Source organism: Neophocaena asiaeorientalis, unplaced genomic scaffold (assembly GCF_003031525.2).
Source record: "Neophocaena asiaeorientalis asiaeorientalis breed wild unplaced genomic scaffold, Neophocaena_asiaeorientalis_V1.1 scaffold932, whole genome shotgun sequence".
Taxonomy (NCBI): Eukaryota; Metazoa; Chordata; class Mammalia; order Artiodactyla; family Phocoenidae; genus Neophocaena; species Neophocaena asiaeorientalis.
Window position 1 is genome coordinate 148600 of NW_020172903.1, and position 21100 is coordinate 169699.

General features: G+C 37.3%; 1 protein-coding gene across 9 annotated transcripts in view; it reads left to right on the forward strand.

Annotated features, from left to right (window-relative positions):
* ERLEC1 (endoplasmic reticulum lectin 1) overlaps positions 1–20507 on the forward strand; it is a 42126-nt gene extending 21619 nt beyond the window's left edge. For 2 of the 9 annotated variants that reach the window (XM_024742012.1, XM_024742016.1), the window contains 6 exons: positions 29–88; positions 5835–5959; positions 7439–7516; positions 7834–7909; positions 9303–9388; positions 10184–10439. In XM_024742012.1, the coding sequence (XP_024597780.1) occupies positions 29–88; positions 5835–5959; positions 7439–7516; positions 7834–7909; positions 9303–9388; positions 10184–10199 (441 nt within the window). In that variant the 3' untranslated portion in view covers positions 10200–10439. Of the gene's footprint in view, positions 1–28; positions 89–5834; positions 5960–7438; positions 7517–7833; positions 7910–9302; positions 9402–10183; positions 10440–14958 lie in introns of those variants that run through there. The other 7 variants (XR_003002872.1, XR_003002871.1, XR_003002873.1 and 4 more) reach the window with 7 other exon arrangements.
* The last annotated feature ends 593 nt before the right edge of the window (positions 20508–21100 follow it).

Genomic DNA, 21100 nt, shown 5'->3' on the forward strand with positions numbered 1-21100 from the left:
ATAACTTGATCTGTTTCCTTTCCTGTAGGGTGTTGGTTGGTGGAAATATGAATTCTGCTATGGCAAACATGTACATCAATACCATGAGGTATAGAACAGCGTTTATATCACTCTACCACTAGGCGGATTAAAGTTTCAAAAATCTTTTGTGGAAAAAAAAGGGGTGGGGTTGGTGTTACTTTTAATTATAAGATGATTTTAATATGGAACTATTCATCAAAGTGTCTCTAAATTCTGGAGACTGGAAAACTTGGTGTCAGTTAAGACTAAGTCAATCATCTTAAAGTAACGTTATTTATTAACTACTCAGATTCTTGTATTACTGTGAGCCTGGAGGAATAATAAATTACAGTGACTAACCTCTTTAGCTTTGACCAAGAAATTAGTCATTGTTATAACTCATTGTTAAATTAAGTGAATGGTAAGATAGTATATCACTAGAGTTAGTAAAATAGGATAAATACAGCAGGTTTCTCAACTAAAAGGTACCATATCATCTAAGCTTAAAATAAAATAAGTTTTAAGATTGAATGCACTGGCTCTTTATTCATAATTTCATAAATCAGTATTCTCCTACACTTGAGCCAAAGCTGCTTAAATTCTGAAATTCAAGCCCCAGTAGTTTTATCATTGTTGTAGTTTGTTTAGTAAGGTAAACTACTAGACATGGAAAACAAACATTAATAAATATTGATCTGTTTTAAAAGGCTCTTTTTATTGCCCCAAATAAATAACAATGGGTAATTAGAAAATACTGTATTTGCCCTCTTGAGATGTTTTGAGCTGATCTTAAATTTCAAGATGGATCATAATGGGAAAGATCAACTCACTTTCCACAAGTAAATCACTCCGAATTTATGAGGTGTCTGTAAACTAGAACATTTTATTCTTTACTTAAGCCTGAGATGTTCCATTTTACTATGCTTTCCATTTATTCTTGCTGCTTGGATGTTTTACTTAATTTTTTTATTAATACAAAAAAAAGTGTCATCTAAGTACAGCCCAGATAATACCCAGTGGCTTTTTTTTATATAATTAAAGGAATATATGCCAGAAATATAGAATGAAAATAAAATTTTCCTCCACTGTTGTCCCATTTTTCAAAAGTAACAGCTGGGGCTTCCCTGGTGGCACAGTGCTTAATAATCTGCCTGCCAGTGCAGGGGACTCTGGTTCGAGCCCTGGTCCAGGAAGATCCTACGTGCCGCAGAGCAACTAAGCCTGTGCACCACAGCTAATGAGCCTGAGCTCTAGAGCCTACAAGCCACAACTACTGAGCTGGCATGCCACAACTTCTGAAGCCCACGTGCCTAGAGCCTGCGCTCCACAACAAGAGAAGCCACCGCAGTGAGAAACCCGGGCACCAAAACGAAGAGTAGCCACCACTCGCCGCAACTAGAGAAACCCCGTGTGCAGCAACAAAGACACAACACGGCCAAAAATAAAAACAAACTGAAGGAGAAAAACCATATGATCATCTCAATAGATGCAGAAAAAGCTTTCGACAAAATCCAACACCCATTTATGATAAAAACGCTTCAGAAAGTAGGCACAGAGGGAACTTACCTCAACATAATAAAGGCTATATATGACAAACCCACAGCCAACATCATTCTCAATGGTGAAAAATTGAAACCATTTCCACTAAGATCAGGAACAAGACAAGGTTGCCCACTCTCACCACTATTATTCAACATAGTTTTGGAAGTTTTAGCCACAGCAATCAGAGATGAAAAAGAAACAAAAGGAATCCACTTCAGAAAAGAAGTAAAACTGTCACTGTATGCAGATGACATGATACGATACATAGAGAATCCTAAAGATGCTACCAGAAAACTACTAGAGCTCATCAATGAATTTGGTAAAGTAGCAGGATGCAACATTAATGTACAGAAATCTCTTGCATTCCTATACACTAATGATGAAAAATCTGAAAGAGAAATTAAGGAAACACTCCCATTTACCACTGCAACGAAAAGAGTAAAATACCTAGGGATAAATCTACCTAAGGAGTCAAAAGGCCTGTATGCAGAAAACTATAAGACACTGATGAAAGAAATTAAAGATGATACCAACAGATGGAGAGATATACCATGTTCTTGGATTGGAAGATCAACATTGTGGAAATGACTCTATTACCCAAAGCAATCTACAGATTCAGTGCAATCCCTATCAAACTACCAATGGCATTTTTCACAGAACTAGAACAAAAAATTTGACAATTTGTATGGAAACACAAAAGACTCTGAATAGCCAAAGCAATCTTGAGAAAGAAAAACAGAGCTGGAGGAATCAGGCTCCCTGACTTCAGACTATACTACAAAGCTACAGTAATCAAGACAATATGGTACTGGCACAAAAACAGAAATGTATCAGTGGAACAGGATAGAAAGCCTAGAGGTAAACCCACGTACCTATGGTCAACTAATCTATGACAAAGGAGGCAAGGATATACAATGCAGAAAAGACAGTTTCTTCAATAAGTGGTGCTGGGAAAACTGGACAGCTACATGTAAAAGAATGAAATTAGAAAACTCCCTAACACCATACACAAAAATAAACTCAAAATGGATTAGAGACCTAAATGTAAGACCGGACACTGTAAAACTCTTAGAGGAAAACATAGGAAGGACACTCTTTGACATAAATCACAGCAAGATCTTTTTTGATCCACCTCCTAGAGTAATGGAAATAAAACCAAAAATAAACAAATGGGACCTAATGAAACTTCAAAGCTTTTGCACTGCAAAGGAAACCATAAACAAGACAAAAAGACAACCCTCAGAATGGGAGAAAATATTTGCAAATGAATCAATGGGCAAAGGATTAATCTCCAAAATATATAAACAGCTCCTGCAGCTCAATATTAAACAAACAACCCAACCTAAAAATGGGCAGAAGACCTAAATAGACATTTCTCCAAAAAAGACATACAGATGGCCAAGAAGCACATGAAAAGCTGCTCAACATCACTAATTATTAGAGAAATGCAAATCAAAACTACAATGAGGTATCACCTCACACCAGTTAGAATGGGCACCATCACAAAATCTACAAACAATAAATGCTGGAGAGGGTGTGGAGAAAAGGGAACCCTCTTGCACTGTTGGTGGGAATGTAAATTGATACAGCCACTATGGAGAACAGTATGGAGGTTCCTTAAAAAGCTAAGAATTACCATATGATCCAGCAATCCCACTACTGGGCATATACCCAGAGAAAACCATAATTCAAAAAGACACATGCACCCTAATGTTCATTGCAGCACTATGTAGAATAACCAGGTCATGGAAGCAACCTAAGTGCCCACCGACAGACAAATGGGTAAAGAAGATGTGGTACATATATACAATGGAATATTACTCAGCCATAAAAAGGAACGAAATTGCATCATTTGTAGAGACGTGGATGGATCTAGAGACTGTCATACAGAGTGAAGTAAGTCAGAAAGAGAAAAGTATCGTATATTAACGCATATATGTGGGACCTAGAAAAATGTTACAGATGAACTGGTTTGCAGGGCAGAAATTGAGACACAGATGTATAGAACAAATTTACGGACACCAAGGGGGTAAAGCGGCGGCGGGGGGTGGTGATGAAGTGGGCTATTGGGATTGACATGTATACACTCTTGTGTATAAAATGGATGACTAATAAGGACCTGCTGCATAAAAAATAAAATTCAAAAAAGAAAAATAAAGGAGCAGCTGATTCGGGGACTCTGGCTCACTCAGGCCAGGGGGAGGGAGGGGGTTCAGAAAATAAATAAATAAATAATAATAATAAATTTTAAAAAATAAATAAATTTTTAAAAAAAGTAACAGCTGTTAACTTTTTCTTAGCTAACCCACCACAAGTGAACAAAATGCCTATATGTAAATGTTGATATAACCCTTTTATTTATACAGAAGGGATATACTAAATGCACTGCTCAGCACTTTTTCTTTTCACCTAGTATCTTGGAGATCTTTCTGTACCAGCAACAGCTGATCTTATTTTTTTCAGCAGGTTCAGAGGATTATGTCTCTACCCACAGCATATTTAGCCAGACGTGTATTGATGAGCCTTTGAGTTGTTTCCAGTTTTTGCTGTGACAGCATCTTAGTGAGCATTTTTAAATAGTTGTGTTTGTGAACTTTTGCAAGTATATTCATAGGGCACATTTCTAGAAATGTACTTGCTAGGTCAAAATGTATGCATACTGAACAATTGCTTTCCAAAGGGTTGGACCAGTTTACATTTCCATTAACAATGGCTGTTTTCGTATACACTTGCGAACACTAGGTTTTATCAAACTTATTTTAGTCAAGGTCATGTAACCTAGAACTTTTTTTTTCTTTTTATTTTTGTTTAAATTTATTTGGTTGCGCCGGGTTTTAGTTGCAGCATGCGGGATCTTCATTGCTGCATGTGGGACCTTTAGTTGCAGGATGCGGGCTCTTAGTTGTAGCATGTGGGATCTAGTTCCCTGACCAGGGATCAAACAGGGGCCCCCTGCATTGGGAGCACAGAGTCTTGACCACTGGACCACCAGGGAGGTCCCTAGAACTTCTTGAAGAACTCTGGTAGGAGCTTTGGGAGACAGAAAAATAATAGTAGCTAACAAATATAGTGCTTACTGTATACCAGGCATTGTTCTAAGTACTTTACAAATATCAACTCATTTAATGCTCGTAACAGTTGTAAGAGATGAGTATTGTTACTCCAAGATGAGGAAACTGAAGCAAGATTTAGCAACTTGCCTAAAATCACATAGGTAGTAAATGGTGAAACTAAAATTCAAACCCAGGCACTCTTGTTCCATATCCAACCTCTTGATTCACTGTGCAGCTCTAATCCCTGTCTCTCTAGAAATTTACAGTGTAGTTGCTAAAAGAATGTTTAATGGCTCTCCCACTAGGCAATAAGCTCCACTGTAGCAGTGGCTGTGGCTCTTTCCTTTGCCTCTAAGTGTTTTTAGTTCTACTAATCATATGTATACTCGTGCCCAGCATGGTCCCTGGCATAAAATATAAAGAAGAAAAGGAACGGAAGGAAAATGAGAGAGAAGGAAGTCCACATACAGGACAATATATAGTGCATCGTGTCAAATGAGTAGTGTGAAAACTAGTATAACTTGAAGGTTTGCATTTTAAAGAGTAGTATGAAGATAGGCTCAGTGTGGCTACAGGGTAAGAGATAGAGGCCAAATATTTAAGTAAGAATCACAGTAGTATGTGGTTGTATTATCTAGGTATGAGAGATTAAACTCTTAGTTGGGGGTGAGATGTTGGCAATGGACATGTAGAGAAAGAGTGAAGCCAAGAACATTTCCAGGAAAATAATTGACAGGACTGATAAATGTAGGAGAGAAAGGAAATAGAAGAGTCAAAAATAACTACATCAGGGGCTTCCCTGGTGGCACAGTGGTTGAGAGTCTGCCTGCCGATGCAGGGGATGCGGGTTCGTGCCCCGGTCTGGGAAGATCGCACATGCCGCGGAGCGGCTGGGCCCGTGAGCCATGGCCGCTGAGCCTGTGCGACCGGAGCCTGTGCTCCGCGACAGGAGAGGCCACAACAGTGACAGGCCTGCGTACCGCAAAAAAAAAATAAATAAATAACTACATCAGGACCTAACCTGACTAGAAAGTACTAGTTTCATAATTCAGAGAAACAAGGAGTAAAAAATAATGAGCTCAAATTTCTACTAATTGAGAAGTTTGACTAACATTATCACGTCTAAACATAGATATCCAGTGTGCAGATGAAGATAAGATCTGTAGCTTGTAGGCCATCAGCATAAATGTCACCTTGATGTCAAGCATGCATTGTCACAAATATTTTTTTATATATTAGGACAAGGATAGTGGGAAAACCTCTGTGGTTGTGGGGACATGGAACCAAGAAGAACATATTGAATGGGCTAAGAAGAATACTGCTAGAGCCTATCACCTTCAAGACGATGGTACCCAGACAGTCAGGTAAATATTAACTTTATTTGCCTTTAGATCTTAGAATATTTAAAACTCAGGATATTGAAAAACATAAATTTAAAGTAAAATATCCGGTCAGCTTTTCTCAGGGACATTTTTTAGGTTAGTTTTCTTTTCTAGAGGGAACAACATAGTGTAATAGTTAAGAGCACAGTTTCTGAAGTCAGATACCCTGTATTCAAATACTGGCGATTCACTTACTACCTTGGGCAAATTACGTAATCTTCGTAAGCCTCACTTTTCTTGTCTAGTAGTATTTGCCTCAGAGAATTGTCTAGTAGTATTTGCCTCAGAGAATTGTTATGACATTTAAATGAGGTAATTCATGTAAAGTGTAGTGCCTGGCAATTGCATGCAATAAACTTTGGCTGCTGCCTTTGACAGTGGTGGTGGTGTATGGTAATGAGAGTGGTGGTGGCGCTAGTAACACTGGTACAATTCCAGGTATTAGGTCTAAGGCTGTTATAAACATTTTCCCCCTTCATGTGTAATCGCTACCACTTTAAGTTACTTAACTCTATTTAAATATACTCCAGCACTTCCCTTTGTTACTTAAAGTGGGGTAATGGTTGAAAATTGTTAAACAATGGTTTTTTGAAGAACTACCTCACATCTCTTTTGGGCTATTAGGTTTATCTTGTTATAGCAGAAGTAAATTAATCTCTTCTTTCCCAAGAATAACTAAACTTTAGCTTTTCTTATAGTCCATTACCCAGTGAATTTTAAATTATTCATTCTTTTTCCTTCTCAGATGTTAACTTTGTCCTTCCTAGCATAGATGGTATTGAGAGAGTCTGTTTTCAGAATGTGCCGACTTCTTGGACTGACCAAAATCAAACTTAGCAAAATTAAGAGATAGGTATTTAAGTATTAATATACTAAACAGATCAGTTTTTTAAATGTTTATATGTTTCAAGTGAAAATAGCTCATGGTATCATGTGCAACAAATATTGAAGCACAGGAGTGTGAGGCTAGCAAAATTAAAACTTGTCTTTGGTTCCTGCTCTTTGGAATTTATAGCTTAGCCTAGGCTTTACCTTTGTACACCTGCATTACAGTATTTTAATGAGTGGAGCTGAATGGAGGATAGGAAGACAGGGAAACTGTTCCACAAAGGAAACAATATACAGGGCTGGGGAAATGGTTAGCTTTAAAAGAAAACTTTTTTAAAAGCAATTTAACCTTAACTATTTGTATACAAATAAATTATGTGCAAGTTAAAGATCATTCTTATTAATTAAACCACTAAGAAGTATCTCAACTTTGTATTATTTATAGACGCTGAAAGACTTTCTCTGTGACATAACCTTAAAAATATGTATTTTTAAGGAGTATTTTATAGTCAGATTTTTTTTTTAACTAATGCAAAACTGATCCCTCTAACCAACTTCTCACCCTACCCATTACAATTACTCTGAATGAGTGAAGTTTTAGTTTAATAAAGCTTGTGTGTTTTTCTGATTCAGGATGGTGTCACATTTTTATGGGAATGGAGATATTTGTGATATAACTGACAAACCAAGACAGGTGACTGTAAAACTAAAGTAAGTTAGACCATCAAATCATGCTTTATGCCTTTCTCTTTAGTCTGCTTCCTATGGGCAAAAGATTATATAAATATATAATTATGGATAATTATATTTATTCATAATAATTTATGGATTTGTCATAAAATACTGTTTTATTATAAAATAGTAAAATCATAATTGTTATTTATTTATGTTATTATCAAATTAAATTATTTCAATTATTTATTAAATTATACAGAACCACTTACAAGGCATTTTTATCCTTCAGAGGAAAAAAATTTAAAATAATTTTGTATCGTTTGGACAGTGCCTTAAAGTACTCTCTGTTTTAGGTGTAAAGAATCAGATTCTCCTCATGCTGTTACTGTATATATGCTAGAGCCTCACTCCTGTCAGTATATCCTTGGGGTAAGTGAAAAACTAATACTCAGGAATTCAGTTTGGGGCCACATTTTAATTTTTAGCATTAAGTCTAGAAAGGACCTTCAGTAGTATCCAAAGTTTAATATAGCCCTCATACTACTTGTAAATATTGACATTTTTTTATTGAGGTATAACTTACATAAAGTAAAATGCAAAGTTCTTAAGTGTTGAGTCTGATGGGTTTTGACAGTTTTATATACCCATTTAACTATTACCCAAAACAAGGTATCTATCACTGCAGAAAATTTTCTTATACCCCTTTCCTGTCAATACCCCTCAATTCCCAAAGATACTTCTTTCTATTTTCTGATACCATAGATCAGTTTTACCTCTTTTTTGATTCCATATGAATGGGATCATATAGTCTATAATGTTTTATGCCTGGCCTCTTTGACAAAGCATGTCTTTTAGACTCAGCCTTTGTTTTCATCATTTTACTCCCGCCGGCAATATATGAGAGTCCAATTGCTCCACATCCTTACCAATATTTGGTGTTGTCAGTCCTTTTTATTTTAGCCATTTTAGTGATTTTAATTTGCATTTCCCATATGAAAAGTGTTGTTGAAACCTTTTCATGTGATTATTCATCTGTATACCTTCTTTGGTGAAGTGTCTGGCCAAGTCTTTTTAAAGAAAAAATTATTCTGATACAAAAACAGTAAGGAAGACTTTATTCAGGACTGTTGCCACAAGTGTCAAGACTATCATAATAGGAGAGAGAGAGTCAGCTCATCTCCAAATACAGCAAAGACAGCCAGGGATACATAGCCAACAAGCAGAAATGGGGTGTTGGGGAGTAGTCATTGTATGGCAAATTACTAAAAGGAGACATCGGGGGTAGGGGATTCTTGCTAAACTGACTTAACAGAATTATTGCTGAAGGCTGGCCAGGAAGATCAGATATCAAAAGTGAGAGAGGAGGAACTTGATCAGATATGGAGGGTGATTAGATATTCAGAGTGAGGGATTCTCTCTAAACTGACTTATCAGAATTACTGCTGCAATTGGACTTGGCAGGCCCAGGAACAAAAAGAGGCCTAGTCAAAAAGAGGGCTCAGGGGAGCCTTACTATTTGGTCAAGGAGAGAGTCTTTCTCAGTCTTTTACCCATTTTTGTTGGTGTTGTCTGTCTTATTATTATTTATTTCTAGGAGTTCAAATATATAATGGACATGAGTTTTTTTCTATTGTAATTGCAGATTTTTCCCCTGATCTGTGTCTTGACTATTCTTTTTCTTACTGTCTTTTGATGAGCAAAAGTTTATTTGATGAAGTTCATTTTATCAATTTTTTTCCCATTTTATTGCTAATGATTTTTTTGTTTTAAGAAATTTTGCCACCCCAAAGTCATGAAGGTATTATCTTCTACTTCCTTCTAGAAATATGGTTCTACCTTTGGTTATGCGATGCGTAAGGGTGGTTTTCCTTGTTATTTATCCTGGTTGGAGTTCACTGAGCTTCTCAGGTTTGTGGGTTGATATAATTCATTAGGTTTGGAAAAATTTTGGCCATCATCTTTTCAAAGATTTCTTCTGCCCCACCTTTTTTCTATTTCTGGGACTCTGATTAAACACGTTAGTTTGAAGTTGTCCCCAAATCTCAGGCCCTTTATTTTATTCTTACCTTCTTTGTTTCAATTGAGGTCATGTCATTTCTATTGAATTGTCTTCAAGTTCATTGATTCTTTCCTCTGCTGTGTCCTGTCCACCTCTTTGAATGAATTTGTATCTGATGTATTTTTCATTTCTAACATTTCCATTTGGTTCTTTTTTATGGCTTCATTTCTGCTAAAATCCCCCATCTATTCACACATGTTTTCTACCTTTTCCACTATTTCCTTCATTATATTTATTATAGTTATCTTAAATCTGATCATTTTAACACCTGGCCCATTTTTGGATTGTATTTTTTTTTTTTACCTTTTCCTGAATTGTACAACTTATTATGTTGCCATATTCTGCTACTTTTTTGTTATATAAGACCTAGCTATGTATTTCTCTCTCATTCTTGTCCTTTACTTCTTTTCTCATCTCTTTTACTTAAAGATTAAAAATACCTTCTCTACCTATCTGGTATTTTATTTGGATGACTAAATGTTTTTCTAAAAAGCTCAATTTGTACAAATAACATTGTATGGTTTATCCAAAACAAGGACTCGTATACATTTATCAAATTTATAGGTATTCATTCAGCAGAAAAATACTGAATAAAGTATTCAGCTTAGCAGCTTTTTAATGGTTTTATTGTTGTTGTTCTTTAGGTTGAATCTCCAGTGATCTGTAAAATCTTAGATACAGCAGACGAAAATGGACTTCTTTCTCTCCCCAACTAAAGGGTAACAAAGTTCAGGGGAAAAAAAAGATCATTGGAAGTCATGATGATTTGTCTGACCATATGTCCCATTATAGAGCTCTCAGTCATTGGACTGCATCTAAAGGATTGTATAAAAGGACTCTCAACCACTTTGTGAATATGTATGTGTACATAAGAGGTTATTGATAAACTTCTAAGGCAGACGTTTTGTTTCACCTTTTTCATTTTTGTTGTGTCTTATGAACTGATTGTGTGTTTTTCTTTGCTTGGATAATGTGATTCCAAAATAAATCCTGTCCAAGCAATTTAGAGTCCATCCTAATGAAATGTCATAATCGTTGTACCTATTGAAAGTTTTTAAATAATAGATTTATTATGTAAATTATAGTATATACACTAGCTAATAAAGTAAGGATAATGAAGAAAGAAATTGACAGGAGGTTGTTTAAATGAGAGACTGTGTTAAATATGTAATTTCTAGTGCCTGAAATCCTTTCAACGAATTTCTATTTAGCAACCGCTCTCTACCAGGTATTAAGCAAGAAACTGGACACACAGTAAAGCCTCACATATAAGTTTTCTTCTCCTCTGTTAATCTCAAGAAACTCTTATTTACAATAGGTTGCTTCTCTCTCAGAACTTTTATCTGTTTCTTTCTCCTTGATATGAGTGTGCTTCCCCCCAGAATATGTACCTGGTATAGACAGTCAGTGATTCTTCTCTTTCGATTTAGAATGATTTATCTTAACAAAACACACTGTGCTGGCTATCCTTTGTACTTGCCTACTATATACTACAGATTTTAGTTCTGGACAGTTTTACAGCACAATATTTATTTTAAAGTGAATAAAATGTCCACAAGCAGTGTTGTCATGTAGTCAATGGCACATTATAGTTTCTTTATTTTCTCCATTACTCTGTTTCACACATCATCCTGTTGTATTTTGGACATACATGTCTAAATAAGGGCAGAAGAGTACCCATAAGATACTTTCCTTTTCCTCCTTCTCAGCAGTTCTGGTCAAAGATATTTTAGTTTGAGAAAAGGTTAATATAATTGACTATTGGAAGGCTATCTATAGATTTTAGTAGGAAGCAGCACATGTAGAAATAGCATGCACTTCGAATTCAAACCTAAATCCAGATACTCTCTTTAACGTACTAGCTGTGTGATCCTAGACAGCAGTTAACCACTTCGAGCCTCACTTCCTCTATTGTAGAGAGACTACTTATTACTTCATAAGGTGGTTGTATCAGTGCATTAATTTTCTCTGTATATAAAAAGCCTAGCAGGTTCCCAATAAGTGTTAGTTTATTTCCTAATATCTCCCTTGTCTCCTATTAACATAGTAAGATCAGAGACCAAAGCCATTAAAATTTAATTCTTTAATAAAGTATAGAATTATATTTACTATATCAATTAATTAAGACAAACAGGTTTACTTTCACATTTAGATTATAGGTATAGGAGAGGAGAGAGAACTGTGAAAGCTTAGTGCCAAAAAAATACTTGGGGAATATTTAGGCCAAACTCTTTCTTTTGTAAGAGAGGGGGTAAAAATCTGAAAAACTGTATTAGAATAGTTTACTACAGAAGATTCTTAAAAATAGAAGTCATAATAAAAACTAAGTCAGCCTTCTGTCTTGGCTAACAGCTTAAACTTCTTTGAGAGGAAGGCTAGGCCAGGTATCTCTATAGCCCTTCTAAATCTTGGGTCCCCTATCACTAATCTATGAAGTTTTTTGATCTCTAAATTGTTTGTTGCTACCTCGATTGTGCAGCCATTCTTCTATATTAGTAGGCAGGAAAAAGGGCTCAGCTACAATATGCCTAATGTACTTTGAGAAGTCTTTCTCAAAGTGGAATCTCTATTAAGGTGGGTGCTAAATCAGATTCTTTAGCCCAGAGCCTAAGACTCTGCATTTGAATATGTTTCCTGAGTGATTCTCTTTATTTTAAATAAATTCTCCAGTGATCGAGGATCACTGTGACTCAGGCACTTCACTTTTAACAATTTCACACGTACTAACCCTCCTGACTAGGGTTTCAGGGAAATAACTAGTAGCTCATTTTACAGGAAGATTGTGACATGGAGACTTTTTTTTTCCCCCCTTTTTTCAGCTTTACCTGCTTTTTTTCAAGATACCACTAGATGGGGCCTTGTTTATATCCTTGTATCCTTGATTAAAGGGACTTCGGCAACAAATTATCTCAGCTAAACTGAATAGTAAGCTTTGTGTACAGTCTTGGTGAACTATCCTTTTCAGTCAGTGTGATATACAAAAAGGCCTGACCTGATTTGTGACAAAGCTTAAACTTCATAGTACATAATCAGGCCAAATTATTGACCCAGTAGCACCAAATAGCTAACATAAAAGGTCTCAATCTAAAAAGGAAAGTAAGAATCAAGATTTGAATTTTGAATAAATAGTATTTGCAATCAGAGTTTCAAATGAAAATAAATATCAGCTATACTAGAAAGTGATTATAAACTCTCTTCCTAGTGTTGGGTAATTTTACTTACCAGGGCTTACATTTCCATTTGAACATACAAATAGAACTATTTTCATATGTGTGTATGTTATATGTTATGATGAGCTGTTGAGGTAAAAGTTTTCAAAATATATTGCCATGGTGACATGGCTTAAAAGAAAATCCATTTCTCCATTTCTTTTTTTCAGTTGTTTGACAGGGGTGGTAGAGAAACCATGGACCACTACGTACCAAAAGCATGCTTTATTTCAGTTGCCAGTAGTCTCAAAAGTAGGTTGTACAAGCAGGCGAGATGATCCAGTGGATTATGGGGAGAAAATACTAGAAATTCTACTAATTTTTCATCTGCAAAAGAGGAATTAAGCTTCACTAATATTTAATATGTGGACTGACACTGGTGCACACAGTCATTCATGAATCAGGTTTCATGTAATAAAACACAAAAGATCCTGAGGGGAAGAGTGGGTGTTACATGTGTAGAGGAGTTGGTGGGGATACAATTATTCTTCACTTTTACCATATTACAGCATTGTAGAGTAACTAAGTTAATACCTCCATCACCTTTCAGAAAATTGAATTGTCACTTAAAATATTAGCATCGAGACCACACAGGTATATAACCAATCAGAACTAAGGTTAGAGGTTAACAGGTTACTTTCATCAGTCATGGCTTCAGTCACTGTGATCCTGGTATCTTACAAGTCTTCTCTATTAGTAATAACACAGTATACTAATGCTTTTTTGCAGCGTTTAGGAAGAATGAGCATGTTTTCCTCGCTTGCTTTCAAAAGAACTACAGTCTGAAGAATAGAATTCCACTCTTTAACACCTAAAGAAAATAAAGGCAGGCCTGACAGTCTCAAAACTTATAAAATGCAAAGAAGAAAGTCAGAATTACTAACAAATGGAATATAGGGCTTGTAGTGTTTTGCATCCACACCTATTTGTAAACTTTTAAGAATTTTAGAATTTTTTATATTTGAAACAAAAAGTGTGCATCAAAAGCAAGTGAATCAAGCAGAAGTTCTGGAAATGGTAATCATCTCAACTATGGAAGATGCTTGTGAGACTATGAAATAATGCTAAACATCTCACATCTAATCATATACTACATTATATATTTCAAATATGTTAAATTGCTTTCCAGCACCTTTCAATAGAATAAATTATGCTTTGCCTGAATTTAAGAAAAAATATCGCTTTCTGTATATTTGCCCGAAGCACAAACATAATTTTCATTTTGTAAATATATAATACTAAAAATCAAACATCCTTGAAAGTCCAGCAAAGTAGATTGTAAAACCCAGTAAGTCAAATCTGCTTTACTATCTAAATTCACTCAGTAATACAGCCAAAAATAGTGAACTTTGTTGGGTTCTAAAAGCTTCTGTGTCCTCAATAAAATACTAGTTTGCCAATTAATCACCAGTGGTCTTTAATAGCAGTAAAAACCAATTTACTCATTTAAGAATTCTATCAGAGGTCCAAATATTATCCCATAGATTAGAAAAATATTAATAATTGGTCAAGGAGATTGGAAGTTGTTTTTCCCCTAGATTAGTTTTCCATACTTATAGTTATTAATATTCTTAAGCCATCTTGCACTTCCCTGGTGGTCCAGTGGCTAAGACTCCACGCTCCCAGTGCAGGGGGCCCAGGTTCGATCCCTGGTCAGGGAACTAGATCCCACATGCTGCAACTAAGAGTTCACATGCCGCAACTAAAGATCCCACGTGCCATGACTAAGACCTGGTGCTGCCAAATAAATATTAAAAAAATATATATATATTCCTAAGCCATCTTGAGAAATCATACGTTGGAAAAACTTTCATTAACCATCTCCAAGAAAGGGTTTCACCCCCAAAAAGCCAGTTGTGAATAATCTTGTGTCATTATTCTTTGAATTTCAGATAACAGGCTATCCCAGACTCTTCTTTTATAAAAATAAAAATGACAGCTGTCACTTCTTGAACATTTATTAAATAGTAGGCACTATACTAAACCATTCACATACCCTATGTTCACAATCCTGTGAGGTAGGTTTACTATCGTTAACTCACAGATAAGGAAAATGAGGCTACAAGAACTGAACTAAACTACAGTTGGCTGAGCCAACAGTTGAATCAGTTTAAATTCCAGAGTCCATGTTTGTAAATAATATGCCATAGTGCTTTCTATTCACAGAGCATCTGCCCCATTAACCACTCTCGGTTATCATCTTCCACCAGAGAGAACACACCGAGGGACTCAGCAAAATGTCCTGTAAGATGAGGGAAATGACTGATTTTGTCCTGGTAACGTATGACACCCATTTTTTTCCATATATTATTTTTATCATGGAACTCCATTAACTTTTCTTAAGCTAATGCCACCCACAAATCGGGCAAATGAAAGTTCACTAACAAGATTAAAGTGTTACCTTGGAGATTCTGGCTTGGTTAAATGCCATCAAACCCTACCTTCTTTGATAATCCTCCTGTGATGGTAAATGATGCAAGTGCAGTGACGATTTATCTAGATCCAGATTGCATTTATGATTAAATGATCAAAATAATTCCTTTATCTTTTATTTGTTGGAGTAAAGAATATGTCTTGGTTTTGTTTCTTCTCAGACCTTGCATAAAATTGACACTCAACAAATATTTGCTGAATAAATGATTGAACCTTCATCCTCTCTTCCCCAACTACTCCAATTCCCATGGGTTTCCTAACAGTCCTTATTTTTCAGTGTTTGGTGCTTGGAGGAAAAAAATGTTTTCCTCAGTTTTACAATGGTTGGGAAAGAAAAAGGAGTAGGATTATTGATTTGTTCCATCTGTATTCCTTTTCACTCAGGTTCCCCCCCAACATTGTTTAATTTTTTGCTGCTTTACACTGCTTTCCCACGGTCCCATATGTTGCTTCTCCTTCCTAACAGGAGTACAGTGTCTTTGCCTCCTTATTGTGTTTCATTTCTCCCACTAGTGGGCAGTGATTGAGTAAAGTTCCTGATCTCAAAGGTTAAGAAAATTAATTTTTTTTTTTTTTTTTTTTTTTTTTGGCCATGCAGCTTGCAGGATCTTAGTTCCCCAACCAGGGATCAAACCTGGGACCCTACAGTGAAAGCGCCAAGTCCTAACTACTGGACCACCTGGGAATTCCCAAGAAAATTCAATTTTCAGTCTCCAACTCCATGTACTGAAAACATGCCAGTTCTGAGGTACTCTGAACTCCTTAAAGAAATTGTCTAACATTATGGTTCTCTGTGAAGAATACAATTCCCAGTCATATCTTTCCTCAGAGTAATATAAATAAAATCAGTTCTTACAATTTCTTTGACATACGTTGTTGCTAAACCCAAGCAAATGAGCAAGAAACTTTCATAAGCCCTTCCTAACGTCAGATATGAAATGTATTGAACCTGAAGCATTTATACAGGTAACAAAACCTATCCTAGTGCCACGGCCCCAGAAGACAGGCATAAAGCACCCTCTGTGACTCGCTCTACTTTTTAAGGCCTATCTGGCATCTGAACAAAGTACATTTTGCAAAAATCAGGCTTTGCATGAAAATCAAGGTTCCCACAGTTGAAAGATCTCCCACTCATTAGCATGCTACAAGCAGCTGAAGGTCTGGAAAAGTGTCAAAAAAACAAACCTTCACAGAAATGGAACTCAGAGAAACAAACTGAACCAGCTAAGTGTACTTATTTATTTTTAATCAGAATTATCTCTTTATTGGGGTAAAGGAGTAAAAATTCAGTAATTTGTCCATAAACCATAAAGTGATATTTTTACTTTGGTAAAATTAATCTCAAAGGCACTGTACCTAAACAGACTGCCTGTTAACTATCTCTTATGGAAAGCAGAATTTCACTAAATCCCCACCTTTATTCAAATTGTCATCTACTTTAAAGTAACTGGTATCGTCCCTTCTGTCCCTCCAAGAACCAGTTACCCCTTTTCTCCTTAACTCCTTTGTGGTTGCTGAAGAGTTTGCTTTTATCCTCAGAGTCCTCAGACTGCATTATGAGCCAAGAAATTCGAACGAGAATGAATGCAGGTTGTCTGGCAGCGCCTGGGCAGCCAGGGTGGTCACTTGGGAAAAGATGCCCTTAGAGATGGTCTCCTGAGTAAACAGAAATGCTTTGTAGTCCTCGTAAATCAAGACCCATATCCCCTTTCATCAGAGTCCTGCTGATAGTCATCCTGGGAATATAGAGAGGGATACAGAAAGTAACAAACATGGGGAAATTGTAAGCCAGCCAGATAGATATCTGGGTGGACATCACTTTCAGGCTTTATCCGTTCAGTCATTTATTATATGATTCATTTATTCAACGGTCATCACTGGAAGCCCACCAGGGCCAAGGACTAATAGTTACTAGGGATACGGTGCTGATCAAAATAGACAGTCTTTGCCTTATTACAGCGTTTTTCTAACGGAGACAGCCAGCAAACAGCTATATGTAACTATTATGAACTGAAGTGTGCCCCCCACCCCCCAAAATTCATGTTTGAAGCTATAACCCACAATGTGACTGTATCTGGAGATAAGGCATTTAAGGAGGGAATTAAGGTTAAATTAGGTCACAAGGGTGGGGCCCTAATCTGATAGGACTGGTGTCCTTAGAAGGGGAAGAGACACCAGAGACCCCCTAAACTTCTCCCTCCATGCACATACAGAGAAGAGGCCACATGAGGACACAATGAGAATGGCTTCCACAAGCCAGGAAAAGAGACCTCACAAGAAACCAATCCTGATGGCATTTTGACCTTGAACTTCTAGCCTCCAGAATTGTGAGAAAATTAATTTCTGTTATTTAAGCCAGTTAGTCTGTGGTATTTTGTTATGGAAGCCCGAGCAGGCTAATACAGTAGCATAATGTTGGGTAATGATAAGAATCATGAAGAAAATAAAGTATGGCGGAAGGATATATAGTGATGGGGTGGAAAGCTATGTTGAACATGGAAACTAGGAAAGGCCCTGGGGGAAGATCATTCCAGGCTGAAGTATTCCTGGGGGAATTAATTCCCTGACATGAGAACAAAATGGAGGCGTGTGAGAAATAGCCAAAAAGGCTGTGTAGCCCAAGCACATTAGGCAGAGTACACATGAAAGGAAATGAGGACAAAGAGGAAACCAGGGGCCAGATTATTAGGGCCATGTAGGCCATAGCAAGGACTTCAGATTTTGTTCTAAGTGGGATGGAAAGCTGCTGGAAGGTTTTAAGCAAGAGAGTGACAAATATGATTTACTTTAAAAGGGTCACAGACACAGAGGAAGGAGACTGTGGGAGAGAAAGACTGGAAGGTGGGAGAATGGTTATGAGGCTAGTTTAACAGTCCAGGCGAGAGATGGTGGGGGTATGGGCTAGAAGGGATGGGGTTGAAGGAGGTGAGAAATAGTTGGATTCAGAGTATATTTTCAAGATAATTGAGGATTGCTCTATCAATTAGATGTGGCATGCAAGAGAAAGAAAAGAATCAAGGGCCCTGACTGAGCTGTGCACTGGTCATTGCGGTGCTGTTTACTGAGATGATAAAACAGCAGGAGGCACAAGTCTGTGGGGAGCGGGTTTGAATCAAGAGTTCAGTTTTGTACATGTCTATTAGACATCCAAGTGGAGACGCTGAATAGACAATTGGATAGACCAGCATGGAGTTCAGGGAGAGTTAGGATTAGAGAGATAAAATGAGTGTCATCAGCATTTAAGTGGTATTGAAAGACTGAATATCGTTAATCACTGCCAGCACCTGCTTCTCAATTTACAGATCCATATTTAGGGGTGGGAGAGGAAGTAGGGAGCCATTTTCCTATCTTTCTGCTCCTCCTTTCCCTTCTTCATCCCCTCAAACATTACAACATCTGGCTTCAAGCCCTCACTTCAAGAAGACTTCACACTTGGGCCGGTGTTGCTGACTGGTACACACTGAAGCACATTCCCCAGTCACCTGCTGAGGCAGAGTCCTCCCACTGGTGGAGCTTGGCTGCTTTGGCTGTGGTTCTAAGCTCAGTCTAGGCCTGCCCTCTCTAAAGCCTGGATCCCTGGAGGAGGTGAGCCTTTTTCCCTGACCGCCAACCTGCCTCACCTCACCATTCCACAGACCTGGTGTCTTCACTGACTCTCGGCCTTCCTTCAACTCCAGTAGGGAGGCAGTGAGAGCAAATCTCTTTTACGGGACCGTAGACCTCTTTCAGTAATGAAGAAGAAAAACAACAACTGCTTTAAGTGAATAAGGGAGAAAACGCCTAACTCTGGGAGTCAAAAGTCCCACTGTAGTTTCCATGTATCATTGCCACTAAACTGAGTGAAGAGGACGACCTTGAAAGGGGAGCCTCCATAATCTGGCCTGGCTAGGTTATGGAGAATTACTCAAGAATGAGCCATAACCCAAAGTCAGATCTGGTGGGAACCTGAACCTGCCAGCACCCAGGAGTGCTACTGGTGGCCAAGCGTAGAGATCTTCAGACTGGGGTGCAAGTATCTTGAGCATGAAAAAGGGATCCAGTTTATAGATGCTCATTTTCAGGTCCCTACAACTGAGCTGTCTGAGAAGGCTACTGTGCCTTACTCTTAAGACCTCATGCTGCCCTTTCATTACTGCCCCTTCCCACTTTAGAAAAGAATTCCCACCTGGAATCTTATGAGGCCATTGCTTCTGGAAGTAAAGAGTTCCTAACCAAGGAACTATTTAAAATCTCAGTTTTACAGAAAGATCCTTAAAGTATTTATCAAGGGACCATAATTTTGTGTTTTCCCCTAGCTTATACTAAACACCATATATCACCAATTCTAAGATAAGCATTTTTTCACATTGTAACCTCTCTGAAATTGGTGTATCTTACCATCATGTAAGCCCAATGGTTGCTGTTATTACCTGCACTTGTGCATTTTCACAATCAAAACTTGTAGAATGCATATTGGACATATAGTGGAGCACTTTTTTATCACCTAAGAAGCAGAGCTGTGGGGCAAAAGTGGACAGTGGGTGGTGAATCAAATGAGGTTAACAATATTCCTAAAGCAGAAGACAAATTCTTTTGTCTAGAAAAACCCTCTAGGTCAAGTAGATGAGTTTCTAAATTTAAACCTATCACCCAGAGATACATTCCTTGTTGCCAGTTTTGACAACTTAAAAAACTTCTGTAAGGGAAGTCTGTAAGGAAACGCTCTATTCCCAGCTCTCTTTCTTATTTGCTAGGTTGACTGAAGGCAATTTTCCTCTACATTACTTTCCTTGAACAGATACAGGTTTATGAGTAATTTCAACAGTATTCATAAAATGAATCTGCTCTTCAAAAGTTTGATGATATGATCATTTCAACAGAAAAGAATAGAAGGTAAAACGTACATTCCGGTTACAACTATGTACAAATGCATGCATATATAGTAATAAAGTTCTGAAGTGAATTTTGAGTAATATCTAAAATCTAATTTATTGAATTTTAAAAAGAACACTCCCATAGAAACTCTCCTCACTGACCTCCACTTTAACAACCCAGCAAGTAACAAGTTCTCTCTTCCCTCTATAAACTATTCTGCAGGGTACCCATGCACACCACATGCTAGTAGTCTACTCTCTGTGTATAAGCACTTTGCTGCCATCTCTCTCCAGATCAAACAAACAAACACAATCAGTAAGAATATAGATTTGAACTATACAATCAATAGGCTTGAACTAATGGACCTGTAGAAAACATTTTACCCAACAAAAAATATACATTCTTGGGACGTCTCTGGTGGCGCAATGGTTAAGAATCCGCCTGCCAATGCAGGGGACACAGGTTCGATCCCTGGTCCGGGAAGATCCCACATGCCACGAAGCAACTAAGCCCGTGCGCCACAACTACTGAGCCTGTGCTCTAGAGCCCACGAGCCACAACTACTGAAGCCCGTGCTCCACAACTACTAAAGCCCGCGCGCCTAGAGCCCGTGCTCTGCAACGAGAAGCCACCGCAATGAGAAGCCCACACACCACAATGAAGAGTAGACCCCACGCGCCACAACTAGGGAAAGCCCATGCACAGCAATGAAGACCCAACGCAACCAAAAATAAATAAATAAATTTATTTTTAAAAAATACACATTCTTTTCGAGTATACTCAGATCGTTTACATAAACTGTCCATCTACGGGAGCATAAAGCAAATTTCAATTTTCAAGGGTTGGAATCGTGTATATCTCATTTGCCACAAGGTCGTCAAGTTAAAAAATCAATAACTGAAATATCATTACTGGAAAATTAAGAGAATCACTTCTAAATAATTTGTGGACCCAAAGAAAAATAATAATGGAAATTAGAGCATATTTAGAACTAAACGATAATGAAAATAATACTGTAGTAAATTGTATTATTGTCCCAAATAGTTTCTAACTTCCCTGTATAAA